This window comes from Drosophila eugracilis, unplaced genomic scaffold (genome assembly GCF_018153835.1).
Source record: "Drosophila eugracilis isolate 14026-0451.02 unplaced genomic scaffold, ASM1815383v1 contig_952, whole genome shotgun sequence".
NCBI lineage: Eukaryota > Metazoa > Arthropoda > Insecta > Diptera > Drosophilidae > Drosophila > Drosophila eugracilis.
In genome coordinates, this window is record NW_024573870.1 from 662,121 (window position 1) to 678,089 (window position 15,969).

At 38.9% G+C, this 15,969-nt stretch overlaps 1 protein-coding gene and 1 pseudogene across 8 annotated transcripts in view; one reads left to right on the plus strand and one right to left on the minus strand.

The window, feature by feature from the left end:
* LOC108106950 (leupaxin) overlaps nt 1–15,969 on the minus strand; it is a 25,085-nt gene continuing 9,116 nt past the window's right edge. For 3 of the 8 annotated variants that reach the window (XM_017214224.2, XM_017214222.2, XM_041819785.1), the window contains 7 exons: nt 9,164–9,339; nt 8,904–9,099; nt 8,621–8,762; nt 8,456–8,547; nt 8,253–8,398; nt 3,190–3,873; nt 1–583 (listed from right to left, as the gene is read on the minus strand). In XM_017214224.2, coding sequence (XP_017069713.1) covers nt 317–583; nt 3,190–3,873; nt 8,253–8,398; nt 8,456–8,547; nt 8,621–8,762; nt 8,904–9,099; nt 9,164–9,339 — 1,703 coding nt within the window. In that variant the 3' untranslated portion in view covers nt 1–316. Of the gene's footprint in view, nt 584–2,255; nt 2,921–3,189; nt 3,874–8,252; nt 8,399–8,455; nt 8,548–8,620; nt 8,763–8,903; nt 9,100–9,163; nt 9,340–9,617; nt 9,700–10,237; nt 10,415–12,751; nt 12,836–14,319; nt 14,404–15,969 lie in introns of those variants that run through there. The other 5 variants (XM_017214221.2, XM_017214220.2, XM_017214225.2 and 2 more) reach the window with 5 other exon arrangements.
* On the plus strand, nt 15,216–15,965 carry LOC108106954 (annotated as a pseudogene).

Genomic DNA, 15,969 nt, shown 5'->3' on the forward strand with positions numbered 1-15,969 from the left:
TTTGGATTTATCATATTTATTTATCATTCTGTTCTGTGGTCTTTTCCTATCGAACGAGTAGCAATATCAAAGTGACCAACATTATTGATTAGGATTAGTGTCTGCTAATTGATTACGTTTGCTTTCTATTATCGTATCCTGCTCGAATGGCGTTAATTAAATTACTAAATTGACTCGGTTATACAAAGCACAGATGCACGGTAAGTAAGTGTACGGGAGGGGGGTGTAATGGGGGCACATGTGCGTGTGGGTTTGGGTTCGTAAATCGTATAAAAAACAGTATTATATCCATAACTATAGTTTGGCAGCTGCGAATTCATCCGAATATCTTGTCGAAGCAGGTGTGGCAGTACGGCTTGTCCTTTTGCTCCTTGAAAGTTCCCTTGTTCAACTGCTTGAGGCAGAAGGCGCAGACGAAGTGTTCCGGGTGGAATTTCTTAAACATGGCCGTGATGCAGCGTCCGGTGATGGGTTTCGAGCAACCGGCACACAGTGATCCTCGCTTGGCATGGTAGTGCGTCTCACAGTACGGCAGACCCTCGTGGTCGAAGAACGAGCCACCCTGGAAGGGCTGTCGGCAGTCCTGTGAGCGATAGTATAAAGAAAGATTTTAGTAATTGACATTAAAATTAGATATTTATTAAGTAAAGGCATTAGAAGAGGGATGATAGATGCACAAGAACCTTGTAGAAACGCAGTATATGAAAACTAGAAACGGTTACTACGCCTCAAGATCAAAACTACACCATCTTGGCACTAGCCATGTACCTAATGATAATGTGTGTTTCGGGAATATATGCGAGGTACGAGGATGATGTATGGTGGGCCAAATGGCTTTTGCAGTCCCCGTCTGAGGCTAATTACGACCATAAATTAGTTGCCATATAGCATGACGGACCAGGCCAAAACCGATCGAGAGTCGACAACATAATATTCGCTGTGCAAAATTTTACGCCTGGCCTGAAAAACCTAATTAGAATTTTGTCAGCAACCAAAAGTGTCGCATGGAGGACTTTGATACCCTGGCACCACTGTGCCTGAGTGTCAAGCTAATTGGAAAACAAAGATTGTACATTTCACAGAAAACAAGATTTGAGGAAATTTAAATATGATAAATATATGAAAGAAGAGTGCCCAAGACATTTGTTTCATTCTGTTTTTTTAGGGGCTTTTGGAAAAACATTTCAGCAGCCAGAACAGCAACAATTGTCTTAAGACAATAACATTTTGCGCACGCTTTTGGCCAGCATCCAAAAGCGAGGGATTGGTTAGAAAGAAAGAGAGGGGCCAGAGGACGATATCAGCCAACTGGCAACAGCAATCGAACCATGGAACTAAGGATCATTGAGAACGTGATATCTGCTAGCGAATACCTATTTTCGCTTTTCACCACCTCAGACAAATCAATCATTCCATAAACAACAGGTGCAACAATTTTCCAACCCAAAAAACCATTTCGTAATACTTCTTTGTTGATCATATGAAAGGAAACTCATAAGTGGGGCACAGCAAGAAAATTTTAACCAAATAATCAATAACGATATGAACTAAAAATAAATCAAAAATATATATATATATATATATATATGGCACGAATTCTCTCCTTCAGTCAATGGAGAATTTCAATTATGTATTTTATATATTTATATAGTGATTGCATTTTTGCATTCTTGAAATTGATCTATTTTTGGCAATACTCGTACATTGGGATATTGTTGAGATTTTTATAAATTTAGTTGGGCCAATCAATTCAATTAACACCCTGGGATGCCCATTAAAGACTGGCAATAAACAGTGCTAGTCTTATGTCCATTATAGACAGATATATGGCCAAGTACTATGCGGAGCATATAAATGCTGACTACAACCGTCAGCAACGAAAATAGTCTTAGTTTTGGTGGAAATTATTGCTTTCGCTAATCGAAAGCCGAAAATTGAAAATTGAAAATCGTATCTACAATATTGTAATTTGTTTATCAACCGGAAAAATAGCAACAAGAACAAAAAACTGAGGAGAAGGTGGAGGTGGGACACAGCAACAGACACATGTGTCAAGGCCAGCTGACACTGACACTGACCTTGACACGAGGTCCTATGGTGGGTGGCTTTGGGTGGGCGGTTTATAGCCGCCCGAAGGTCGCCGCCACCTTGAAAAGTCAAAAAACACTTTTCAACTTTTCCAATCCCCATTTTCTGTTCTTGTTTTTTGTTGTTTGTTTGTTTTTTTTTTGTGTTTGTTTCTATTTTTTGTAATGTTTAATTATTAAAATTTTATTTACAAAAACAAATTACAATATTGTTGGTCATTTTCATAAATGATTTCAAATTTAAAAAGTACCTATTAACTTAAGCCTACAAAAATTGCATAGAAAAGTGTTCAACAAGTCGTGGGAGTTCAGGGGCAAAAGGGGGGCAAAAAGACCATCATAGAGGGCTGGTTTTCGGGGACTCGCGAGACTCATTGTCCCCAGCGGCACCTGCCCCTTCGGGAGGAGCGGGCCAGCTGGGCGAGCGAAAAAAAGGGGGTAATAAGGGGGTTAAATTGCTGTTGCCACTGCCGATGTTGCTGCTGTGCGTGTTGCTGCTGTGTATATGTTGCTTTTGTGTTGCTCCTAGACCCGCAACGAAAATAGCCCGAGACGGACGGCGGGCAGCTGTTTTGGCCGCCCGAAATCTTCATGACGCTGATAATAAAAAAAAAGTGGCACGCAGCTAGATACAAAAATGTATCTGAAGCCGCTGCCACCGGGTTCTATTTTCGTTTTGGCTGCTGAACTTCAGCAACAAGTTTGCTGCTGTTGTTGTTGTTGTTGTTTTTGGATCTCTTCTACTCCTCCTCATCGACGCCCACGCACTGTGGACATACGGGCTTGCCCTCCATGGCGTAGAAGGACTTGCCGCGAACGGCCTTCTTGCAATCCTAAAGGATAAATTTGATCAGGATGAACGATTAAAAAGTGTACAAATGATCAGAATTAGCAAAAGGACAAGGCAAATGAGAGATTTTAGAATCTCCAGGGATTCTTCTTCAGCCTTCTAAATGATTCATTTGATATGGAAGTGAATGTGAAAGTAAAAACATGAAAAATGATATAAAAGCTGAAAAACCCCTTTTCTATCTTCTGGGCTAAAGTAAAATGACAATATGAATGGATTATTATAGCATATAGATAGGGCAAAGAAACCTACCCTGCAGACGAAGCAGTCCGGATGCCACTGCGAGTTCAACGCCGAGATGTAGTTCTCCATGATGGCCCTGTTGCAGCCATTGCACTTCGGGGCAAACATCTCGAAGTAATCGTTGCGACAGTAGGGCTTGCCATCGCGCTCATGGAATCCCTCCTCGCCGAACTGCTGGCCACATTGGGCGCAGAAGAAGTGCTCTGTGTGCCAGGTCTTGTCCAGCGCCGTTACGCACTTGTCCAGAATGGCACCGTTACAGTAGGCGCAACGTGGGCTAAACAGATTATGGTAATCCGGTTCGCAGTAGGGGAAGCCATCGCGTTCGAAGAAATTGCGGGTACCCAACTCCTGGCTGCAGTGATTGCAAGTGAAGTGCTCTGGATGCCATGTCTTGCCCAGGGCGGTGATCACCTGGCCAACAATGGGCTTCTCGCAGGCATTGCAGCAGCCCTTCTGTACGGTATTAACTCCTTGGCGACTCATATTCGCTTGTAAATTTCCTAGCATAGAATCCAACTGATCCTCGCGACTGTCCTCGACGATGGTCGTCTCCTCGATCGTCTGGGTGAGATGGGCCTGTTGGCTACCCTTGTTCGGTCTGGCGTAGTCGGTTACCGTCTGATGTTGCACCGTCGACGAATGCTGTTGCGAATGACTTCCGTTTCCGATGCCGTTTGTTCCGTTGCTAACCTGTAAATGTGAATAACGATCCCGATTAGTACTATCCCAACTATCCTCTGGTGATCCTGCGGCGGTGGTCTTACGTCGATGTGCTTGCCTCGACTGAATCAAAAGTTGTGTGAGCGCTAGCACAAAAACTTTTGCTTTTAGCCGCCGCCACCAAAAAAAAAATATAATCAAAATATCAAAAATAATGTTTCTCTTCCTCTTCGCACAGATTCTCCTGACTGAACTATATAGTCATATATCTGAGTGTGTGTGTGTGCGAGTGTGTGTGTGGACCTCGTTGCGCACGACGCTCTCCTCATATGCAAAGAAGCATTTTTCTTCTACGTTGACGTAGTTTTCGTTCATTGCCAAAAATACGAAAGAACGTAGGAAGAGTGGGAGGAGTGGGCGGCCAAAGGGGATTCTCCTTTGTATGTGAATGTGGGTGAGAGTGTGTGTGGATCTTGTCTGTCGAGTCTCCATTTCAATATTCAATTTTTCTTTCATAAACTTTGCATTTTCATTGGGCGTGCTTGTGTTCTGCCTGCTTCAGCTTAACTAAGTAGATGCCTAATTGAGCGTCCTCAGAGATTGGCAGGGGGAGGATCAGTAAGGGAAAGGCAAAGGGCTTATAATCTAGAGCTGAGAGTTTGAAATTCTTTGTGTTTTGGCATTAAAATAAACCCTTTCTTATTTTAAATATTTTGTATATTTTTTATAGAAAGCTTTAAATATATATTACAGGTTTTTCAGCTTAGCAATTCAGATTTTCTTGACTCTTTTCAATGATAACTAACTGTCTTTGCATTTAACACTATTAATGAAACTTTTAAAAAAGAAAATATGCATTATGATAAAGTTATAAAATAACTCAAAATATTTTATGACTAGACCTGAAAAACCATTAAGCGTGGACAGCTAAAACCCATAGTAAGATCTGAACTACGATGGCTACAGGATGCCTAGATCCTCAACCAAAAATCTTGCATAGTTCAAACTTTTGATTTTTTTTGAAAAATTTGAATTCCTTTAGCCAAAAATAAATATAAATATTACCCGCCTTGTTAAAAATAAAGTTTTATTTCCTATTAAATTGAAGATATCTCACAGTTCTAACAACATATGCCCGCCCACCCGTTCCACTGAAACTCCGCTCCTGTTTCCCCTACCGCGCCAATTGCCATAGCCTAAAGCGTTGGCGGGGATTTCTTATTTCAATATTTTCGTTGGCTATTTTAAGACCAAAATCGTACACAAGGCAGTGGAACTGCTGAATTCGTCGCTTGCCGTGGAGTATAAAAATGAACGTCGACCGGCTGGTCAACAGGATTTCCCCATAAAAAGCGCATGAGCGTGTTCGGCACACGTTTCCAGTCGTGGCCAATAAGCCAGGGAGAATCCAGGGGGGACAGGAAGCAGGCGCAGAGGAAATCTCGATCAATGAATATGGCGCGGGTGGCGGAAAGGGGCGGTAAATGCGAATACGAATGCGGTTTTGAAACGGCAGATGGATGGCAATGAAAGCGCAAACAAAAATATAGAAAATATATCAGACACTCTACAAGCACACAGTTATAGCAAAATGGATTGGTTGGGTTATAGAAATAAAGGGGGAAAATAGAATAAAAAACGCTTTCGAAAATAGCCATGCAAATGATTTGCAATGAAAAACTATAGCAAAACGCGGCGCTGTGGAAAACGCGTTGACAAGTGGGAGAGGAGGGTGGGCGGTGCGACTAACTGTCCGTTTGTGGTGTTCGTCTGTGTGTGGGTAGGAAAAGTGCCGGGAAAATCCGACGGGCCGTGTGCAATATTGTTTATATCCGAATATATTTGTATTTTTTTTTTTTTTTATATATTTGCGCTTTCCATACATATAGACAGAAAGAACGGAGGGGCCAAGAGGCTTTTCTATTTAATTTTCATATTTATCATATCAACAAAAGTCACGGACACGCCTTGCCACGCCTCTTGCCTCGTTTGGCCGCCCCCCTGGCAGACGCTTGGCAGAAAATTGAAAATGATATTAAATAATTACCAGGCGGCCCGACCTCTCATATACGCGATACTTTCTATATGCACGCCTGCCATTCGTCAATGACATTGAATTGCAATTTACTCAAAATCTGAAGAATCCATTCACCTTCTCCCCACTTGAATGTCTGCTGCTGTGGCCATCGAATCGATTGCCAACAAACTAAAAGATATGTGCATAAATATTTTTCACTTAGTAATTAATTAATAATTAATGCAAAACGAATGCCGCGGCGACAAACTGACAATTCGCGGCATTCCCTGCTGACATCTTGAAATTTAAGGCAAAAGAAGGTCAAGACTAGAGCTAGGGTAGGTCTTAAACTTCTAGATCATAAATATGTTATATCATTTAAAATATTTAATAAAAATTTAAGCAGAAATGCCACTAACTGTCAAAGTATATAGTATAATTAAATAAAAGATAGCCAATAAATCACTGGGTCTATGGTCCCAAAAATGTTTTTAAACACTTTTGCTTATCTGCCTGTCAAGTCTTGTTTTAAATGAATTTTCAAAGAAAAATATTTAGCATTGTTTATGGGTTAAAGAAAATAATTTTAGTATTTTTATTTATGCACAAGTAGGGCACTTAAAAAATGTCTTGAAATTGCATAAATAAATCGCCCAGAACGAGAAGGGAAAAGGGAGGGAGCATTTTACCGCATTCACAGACTATATATAAATCGCATTCCTTAGCCTTCACTGAAATGTTGTTTTCGGTTCCAATCCAATGATTGATGCATTCCATTAACGAACCAAGCCAAGGACATTCAATAAAAGGAAACTCTCCCTGCAGCCTTGACCCAAATTCATTTCAATGAAAGAAAGGAGCAGCCTCAGTGCAGTACTCATACTGATATATCAAGAAAAAAAGATCATAAAAAGCGGCGTAAAAAGACCAAACGAAATGCAAAAGACATCTGCTAGAATACATCATCCAAATAGGCGTTCCGTTCAAGATGTCAGAAAGTTCTAAAAACAAATGTCAGCCATGTGAGAGGAAGAGACGTAGAGGCATGGCCATAAAACGAAAAACAGGCTAATCCGAATGAACGGAAACAATAATTCCTATTTTTTGGATATATTCTAAGGAGATGTGCAGTGCACATTATCTTTGTTTATTCAATTGCCAGCCAAATTGATTGATGGCCTAATGAGGTACGGTTAGAAAATATATAATAAAGCTGCATATATCTAAAGCTTTAAATGTCTTGGCGCCGTGTGCAATAAATCGTGTGACAGCCACTATAAATGCTCGCCATCATAATCAGACTTCATTAGCCTAATCAATTTATGTGGCCCATTAAAGTATACCCAATATCAGTCCACCTTCGTTTTGTCATGGCAGATGTCAAAGTCAAGATCTTTCTCGGCTGTTCTGTGACTTCTCTAAGGGATCTTGAGCATGGGCATGAGCATGGGGATCTATGGATCTATGGCAGTGTCATTAGATTCGCTCGGTTGCCATGCGTCAGACGATTTACGATGATATATCTGCTAATTTTATGGTTTTCATTACAAAACACAACCAAACCAAGCAGTGGGGCTGTCTCCTGCTAAAAATATCCAAATACATAGTAGAAAAGCCGAAGGATGAGGTGGTAGGAAAATACAAAGCCCTCGGCCATATGCTAACTGTTTTGACGCTTTTCAAAGTGAGCGTATCCCTTAGACAGGTGAAAAAGTGAAAACATTTGTGATAGATTTAGATTTGCAACAATCTAATTACACTGTAAGTATTAGCCGAATTTGGGAAGACTTAAATGGCAAATTGTAGAAATACTTTTATTTCTGCATTTACGGAATATGGTTTTGTTGCAATATTTTTAAGTAAATGTAATACCAATATCAGATCTATCAAGATCGTGTTTTAAAAGTTAAGTTTTATTACATTACTTTCGGCTATCAGACACGAACTAAGCATTTGGGCATTCCTATAAAAATATGATCAAAATATATTTGTTTTCCAGCTTATTAACAAAATTAAATATTGATCTCTAATGAAACGAAAAGCCTTAAATACGCAGACTATTTTCTAACAACTTAGAAAGCTTTTCAACTTTACAGCTTTTTTAAACAAAACATAAAATGCCGTGGTTTAACTTTAAGTTATCCCGTAATCGAGTTAAATTCATAATATAATATTTTTGAAATGAAATAGTTTTAAAATATTTATCTAATTATAATTTTTGGTTATTATTAGTTTAGTCAGTTTATTTTTCAAGTTTCAATTAAAAATGTATAAAAAATATTGATTTAAAAATATAGATAGAATATATTTTAGAAACTTTTTCTATTTAAGGTCATATTATATTAACTTTAAGAAACCTTTAATAGCTAATTTGACTGTCTATAAGACTTACCTTGAAGTCGGATAAAGATGCCATCAAGTCATCTAGTTCCTTGGTGGCCTGCGATGTATAAGCCTGATGGACCTGTTGGCCCGGAACAGCATGGTTGGGCGTATAGGAATCCTTCTGCTGAACAATCTGTTCCTCCACAGTGCCAACTACAAAGACAAACGAAAATTAGAATCAAGAAGTTATTATAGTAACTTGTTTAATACCTGGTCCATCGGGTCCCGACAGCTTCTCCGTCTTCGTTTCACGAACGGTGATGGTGACATGACGTCCCGGCGTCGGTGATTTGTGTGCAGATCTGTGAAGCACATAGATACAGATTCATAGTTAGTCTCTATTTCCGTAGATAGGCTTTATCTTAATAGTCTTACCCATTGGGCACAGCATAGATATGAGCATTGTCCAGTTCATTCAGCAGGCTGTCCATTGTGGGACGCTCCTCCACGGTGGCATAGCTATTAATCGTATTATATTTCGAGACTGGAGTGCTGTAGTTCACCGGAATATCGATATCTGAGGAGAGTAAAGGAGTATGTGATTACTAACAGATCAGAAAGGTAGATTGGACAGAGAAATAAATAAACAGATCATTTCAAAACTGATTATTCTTAAATTTAGACCCTGTAATGCCAATAAATCTATCATTTCCCTCACCCTTCTTGTCCACCCCATTGTAACGAGCACTCTGCAGATCCTGCAACAAGGAGTCTAGCTCTGAGAGTCCAGTGTTTCCTGCCGCCGCCTGTCGTGGCAGAGATCCCTGGTTAACGTAACTCGGCACCGTCGAGGAGCCATTGTAGTCCTGTCCTCCCGTTGGGGAACGTGTCTCTACGCTGTAGTGCTCTTGATACTAGAAAATTAGAAAAAACTGACTTAATATTGATTTTAAATTATAAATAACTATAAAAACTTACCACCTGGGGCTGGGCTTTGCCCCTGAGACTTCCATAACCAGGCGTGTTGTCTACAAACTGTTGCTGTTGTTGTTGATGTTGCAAGGGTTGATGCTTGGGCTGGACAGTACCATATTGGGGCTGGGGCTGCTGCGGTTGACCCGGCACACTGTTCTGCAGATCGGCTAAAAGGGCATCTGTAAGAAGAAATGGGAAGAAGAAAGTTAGATCTTGGGTAGTCAAAAGATAATAAACATATATAGTATTGATTAGACTTTACTTTATCTTTTGGGCTTTACGTTACGTTACTCTTTTCAAAGGTAGTATTTGAAGATTGTCTTTTTACATGACGCTTTTAATTCCCTTCCTGAAAGCTTAAACTTTCTTTTATTTTTTACTTTCGTTTTTGTTATCTATTAGTTTTGGTACATATTTCAGATCATCTCTTAGTTAAACACCCATTTTAAGTCCATACCCAGATTGTCGTAATCCCCATAGTTGGCCATAGCACTTTTTCCTCCGGTATGTCTCAGTTAATTTTCTTTTTAAATTCCAAACTTGAAGCACCTGTGAGTGCGCGTCTGACGCATAGCTAACTAAACGGAGATCCCATTCCGGTGCCATTTACCTTCGTTAGCTGTCACATATCGCAACAAAAAAGTTTCTGATAACATTTTGTTTGTTTTCTTTTGTCTTGAGAGATATCGCCCAATACCTAGAATTACTTCTGTGGTTTGTGTCTAGGGTAACTGGTACAGAGCAGAATCGAAAGCTCGCTTCAAAATGATAAGTACTCTATAGGCTATACATTTTGCTAACAAAAGCGAAAGGAATAATAGGCTTACACAAGAACCAAACAATTTATGACTCTTGAGACTTATGACAAATCTAATTTTTCATTGGAAAACTTTAGTATTATTGATATTTTTTATATATAAAAATGTGTTTCATACAGAAAACCCATGAAGCACCCACAAAAAGGTGCAATCACACTTGAACTTGACCCCAGAAGACACCTCTAATTAGGCCTTCAAAGACATCATTATTAACCCTTTAATGCCCACGCTGCATTTGTTTCCCATTAAACAAACTTACCCAGACGTCTCTCAAACTCGCCCACTTTAAAACAATCGCTGAGGGGCGAACTGTGGAACGATGATGATATCAGTTTGGAAGACATTTCTCGCACTAAATTTGGCCAGAATCGATAGTTTCGTTTGATTGTCACTCAGTTACCGATGCGATATGCTAAATCTCGTTATGTCTGGATCACTATAAACGGTAGTTTAGTTAAATATTTTCACCGGCTTAGCAACAACAACAACAGTTAAGCCGAAAGTTCAGTTGCCAACTGACCAAATTAAAGCACCCAAAAACTCAATCAACTCGGGGCCAAACAAAGTCAGGCCAAAAAGACACCCACACTGCAGCCCAAAACTAGCCAAAAACACACACAGAGTACGAGGGTGATTATATAGAAATGTATATAAAATCAACAGAGAGCGGGGACCTAACATCTATACACCGTTTTTTTTTTGATTCAGTTTAGGTGGGACGAACTTGTCGAACGGGCTAAAAATCGCACCAAGTCAAGAAATATCGCATCAACACGATGCCATAATATTTGGCCAGTGTATTAGTGTTTCTTTAATGTGCGCCTGCCTCATGGAAAACATATTTGATCAAATTAATGTTGTTTGCATTCTTTTCGCTTATAATTCAGCTAAGAGCAATGGGGGGGGGGATAGGGAAGTGGCTAAATAAACATGATAATAGCGCATGAATAAAGTTGCCGATAAGTTGTAGAACACAGGGAAAAATAATATTAGTTCTAAATTCCGATCAAAGGTTGTTTAATAAGCTAAATTTTAAATGTATCATTTAAATTACCTATCACAAATAGGAATTACATATCTTATTTTGTAAATTAGAAAGTCTTGAACATTTTTCCCCGTGTACAAAAAACATTAGATTGAGTGTGCTTAAAGTTACTTTGAGGCTTGCCGAAAGTATCTATTGGATGTCTTGTATCATCAGCTGTCATATAATCGCACTCAACGCCATTCATTTGACCCACCCACAACAACAACAAAAGCCACTAAAACAGCAGGAAGACATGACAGCAAGCGATTAAGCCATAAGGCAAGAAAATAAATCATACAAAATCCGAACATTTCACCCGCGTGGAGAGTTCAAAATCCGGGGGCGGGAGGGAAAATGTTGGGAAAAAGGCACACCTGTAACTGGGCCAATGCCAAAATCGAAAGAGCGTCTCGAGCAGCTAGAACATCGAGTGAAAACTCAACCGTATATCACTCACTTTGAGTTATGTATATGAAATATAAAGGAAAATAAGGTGTGACGCGATTCATTCGTTTTGGCAAGCAAATTCATAACAAGTTCGTATAAAAATCATCAAGAGGCCGCCGATGCTCGATTTTATATTCGAAAAACATTTTGCATTCAATATTGGCCTGTGAAAATCAGCCAAATTATTTCGCAATATTTTTAAAAATAGTCCAAAACCGAAAGATCGAACATGTGGTTGACGAGAAAATGATTTGAACGACCATATGTGGGGTCTCTGTACTCCCATTTCCAAGTATTCTCCGGCTGGGAAAGACGGATGGAAGGGGAGATCATCTATAAATAGGACAGGGCAGGGTTATCAGAACGTCACGCTTCACTGGGTCAACGCGTCTAAAGAGAAGCCGACAAAAAAGATGAACGGGATTTTGAAATTTATGGCGCCGAAACGGAAATACATTTTTCTTACATAAATCTTATGCACCGTCAAATGAAGACAAAAAAAAAAGATCATTTTTTAAAAGTTTTGATTTGGTTTTAATAAGAATTGGTAGGAAATCTTAGGATATAAACTTTTGAAGTTTAATATTTGAAGTATTTAAGCTAAATGCATCACTATAGTACTGGTTGCTCTCAAATCTAGTTAACTAGTTATTAGACGCCCACTGTCTTTTATCTCAGTGTATAAAAATATGTCCAATAACCAACATGATTGCTTAACGAGGGGAGATACCATCAAAAGACATTTCACACATTAGTTTCGTAGAATGCAATTGGCAGAAGCCTGTGGCTTGATTAAAATGCAATTAAAATCAATTAAGAGCCAGCAGCCGAGTGAATAAGCCATTTATTTATTATTTTCCAAGGCGGAGTTGCACTCAAACTTAGTTTTCAGTACAGTGGGAGTGCGAGGTGGTGGAAGGGAGACAGCTGCACATGACAGCTGTTGAAATTTTGCAATGACAACTGGATGCAACGAAGGAGCGAGCAGGAGGAAAGACCGAAAGAGCGTGGGTGAGAGAGGCAGGTAAATACACTCGCGCGAATTGTTGTTATTGTCCGCTCTCCCTTTTGCACACTCTTCTCGTTGTAGTTGTTGTTTCTGTTGCTGTTGTTGACATTGTTACATATTTATGTTGTTTTTGGTTTTGTTTGGCTCGTTTTGGGAGCACTTTCGATTTTCATTTTGGGCGGCTTGTTTGCGGTTTTTTTTTGTTTTGTGTTTTTTTTTTCGTCTGTTGATATTGCTGATCGATTGTGGCTGCCTTAATTAAATTCCCGCACACTAACACACTAACACACCCGCGAAAAGACTTCACACATACGGGGCAGCAGCAGTAGCAGCACAGAAATTATTTTCGCTCGGCAAAATCTTAAAAGCAACTGAACAAGACGCTCGACAACAAATTCCGCTGAAGCTGCGCGCACTCAACGCTCAACCCCTCATCTCACTCACTCACTCCCACTCACGCTCATCACTCACGAACTCGCACTCGAAGCATAGCCACTCACTCGAAAACGAAATTCATTTCGAGTGCAACTCACGCGCTCAGTTGCAAAACATTTACAGTTGAAGCAACACAGCAGCAGCACCACACGCAATGCACTCAGAAAAACAATTGGTTTTTAAATAATACTAGCAAATATTGTTTATATACAGTACCCAAATGATACATTTTCTTTTCTTTTTATTGGTTTGACTCGACTATAAAGAGGGAGTACTCGTTCATTGTAAGATATTTTCAAAACAAAGAAAGAATTCTTTCTTTATCTTTGCCGAAAATGAAAATTAATTTCCTTAGAATTTAGGAAATATTTCTCCGAGTATAGAGGTGTTGAGTAATTATGGCCATTTGTTGTTGCGTAGGCGAGTGTGTCACATAGTTGGTGGCGCCACCTGGCGTCTGCCTTTCGCAATAGCCTTTTTACTCAATTCCCGAGTGTTTTGCCTCTTTTTTTTTTTGGCCAAATGAATGAATCACTTGACTTTGAAAAGAAAACTAAAATTAGTAGCATAACAACAACAATAGCAACATCTAGTCACAAATTGTTATGGCTTTTGTACGGAATTAAGTGTTTTTTGTTTTATTCTTTTATTGTTTTGTGTCGCTTCAACGGGGCGATGATTTTGCTCAATTGATTTTTTGGTTTAAAAGTATTAACAGGTGAATACAATTTCCACCTTTGGAGTCACACAGTATAAGAGATTATTTATTGGTGGAAACTAATAATAAACAGATGGCCCCGACCTGTGCCAATTCAAAGTCATAAAAACGGGTTCTGCTTTATCGATAAGCTCTCAACGGCGTTGTTTTATTTTTTGTTGTCACTTCCCACTTTATGAGATTAACCGCCAATGTAATCAATCAAACGGATATCGGATGCCCTGAGGAGATCACCTCGGCAATTAGAATATCTTGCGTAATGCCAACCTAAACAGGTGTAGTATATGCTGTCACAATTGACACAACCAGACAAAACTATAAATCGGCCTTTTTAGTTATTAACTTTTTTGATTCATAAAGATATTAATATATTAATACTCCCAAGAACTTTCATTGGAATATCAATTTCCAAACGCTTTGATATACTTGCTAGCCCTATCATTACGAAACGCACTTTATCCACACGGATTATGCCTGTATTTGTTGCCAAAGTGTCGTGTCTGGTAATAAATAGAACACAAGTTTATTGAAAACCACTGACGCCCACCGCTTCGATACTTGGATACATGGCTCCGCTGTCGTCTCAATGGGAACAATGATCTAATGATCTAATGAATGAAACGCGTAGTAAGGTCAGCGACTACCAGTCTACAGATTGTAAAGCGAGTCCCACACCGCAAAAGCTCGTCAGACTATGAGGCTTACCGATTTTCATGTCAATCGACTACTGACTGTTTGCTCACAGATCGCTTATTAAACAAAATCCGATGAAGACCGCACAACGTCGAAATGCAAACTGAATGGGGAATATTCAAATCGTGTGCTGACAACTGGAGAATGCGATGCCAGTGCAATCGAAGGTGTTGGCTTGTGTGCAATTAACATTACTCCAAGCAGATGTAAACAAACATGCTGAGCAAATACACTTTCAAAAACGAGTTTTGCTTGAGAGTTTGAGAGCCATATCAAAAATATTTACTACTAAATATCATTCTTCTAAATCTTTTTTTAAATAATTTTGTAAGGTTAATTGGCAATCATTAAAAAAACAAACTAATCGATATGTGTCTTCAATTTTTTAATTAGAAACATTGATTTTTTTCGAGTGTATGCATAAATAGGCTCTAAAAATGCTTAGGGCTATCCTTTGGAAATGGAAAAAAACTGGCAAGATAATGCTAGTTTTGTTAACTTTACACTCTATGCATTTGTATACATTGTATAGTTGATTACCTCATCTGCTGGGTGTTTGTGGTGCAATTGTTTACATCAACTTTAACAATGATTTCCTATGATTTTCCTAATGCTCTAGGCAATTTTAATAATCCCCGCCGAAAAGATTGCTAAGAAAAGAAATATTACTTCATTTTGTAATTGGTACCTAAAAACATGCTACAGTTTTATATTTTTCGTAATATAACATTTCGTTTTTAGAAAACAATTTACGATTATTAAATAATGTTATTTAGCTTTAACTAAACTCCTTATTTATCTAATCTATTAATATTTCTCAAACTCATATTTATTTAAGAAGAAATCTCTTGTTAAGATGAAACCTGTTCATAGCCAACAGAAAGCAATCAGAAGAAAGAACTCAATACAAGACGCAAATATTACCAATTAAAATCAAAATGTAAAAAGGTTAATGTCTTTTAAGAATGATAACAAAGAACAATTTTATAAGCACTGCCAAACATAAGGTATAAAAAGATGAAAAATCTTAACAAATCAGTCAGTCAACGAGAAAATGTGGAAGAAATTGGTTCAGTTTCTTTTGGTCCTCGCCAGTTTTAAGCTAGGATCCTCCTACGATAGATACTCCACCCAAATATTTAATGGTAAGCTCTGACTGAGAAATAATTCACATATTATTAATCGCCAAACATTTTAAGGAAACCCAAACAATATAGCCCTTAACTCAGATCCTTTTGTAAAGATAAATGAAGGATTCTATTACTTTGGCCAGGATAAGGTGAACTGGTATGTCGCCTATGAGAACTGCCGGAAGTTGGGATCCGAATTGGTGACCTTTGAAACTCAGGAAGAGTTTGATGCTGTTATTGGATACTTAAAAAGCAAGGGAGAACGAACGAAAGCACTGGACATCCGGAAATGATCTGGGAAAGACAGGGACTCACAATTGGTTTACCAGTGCTCAGCCCATAAACATAAACCGCTGGGCCCATGGACAACCTGATAATTATAAAGGAAATGAGCATTGCATACACTTTGGCTACATATACCCAAGCTCAACGGATTTCCAACTAGACGATCATCCATGCGGCACCTCAACAAAGTACGTTTGCGAAGCTCCAAAACAGGAAACTATTTCTATAGTTGTATGGAAGTAGAGGG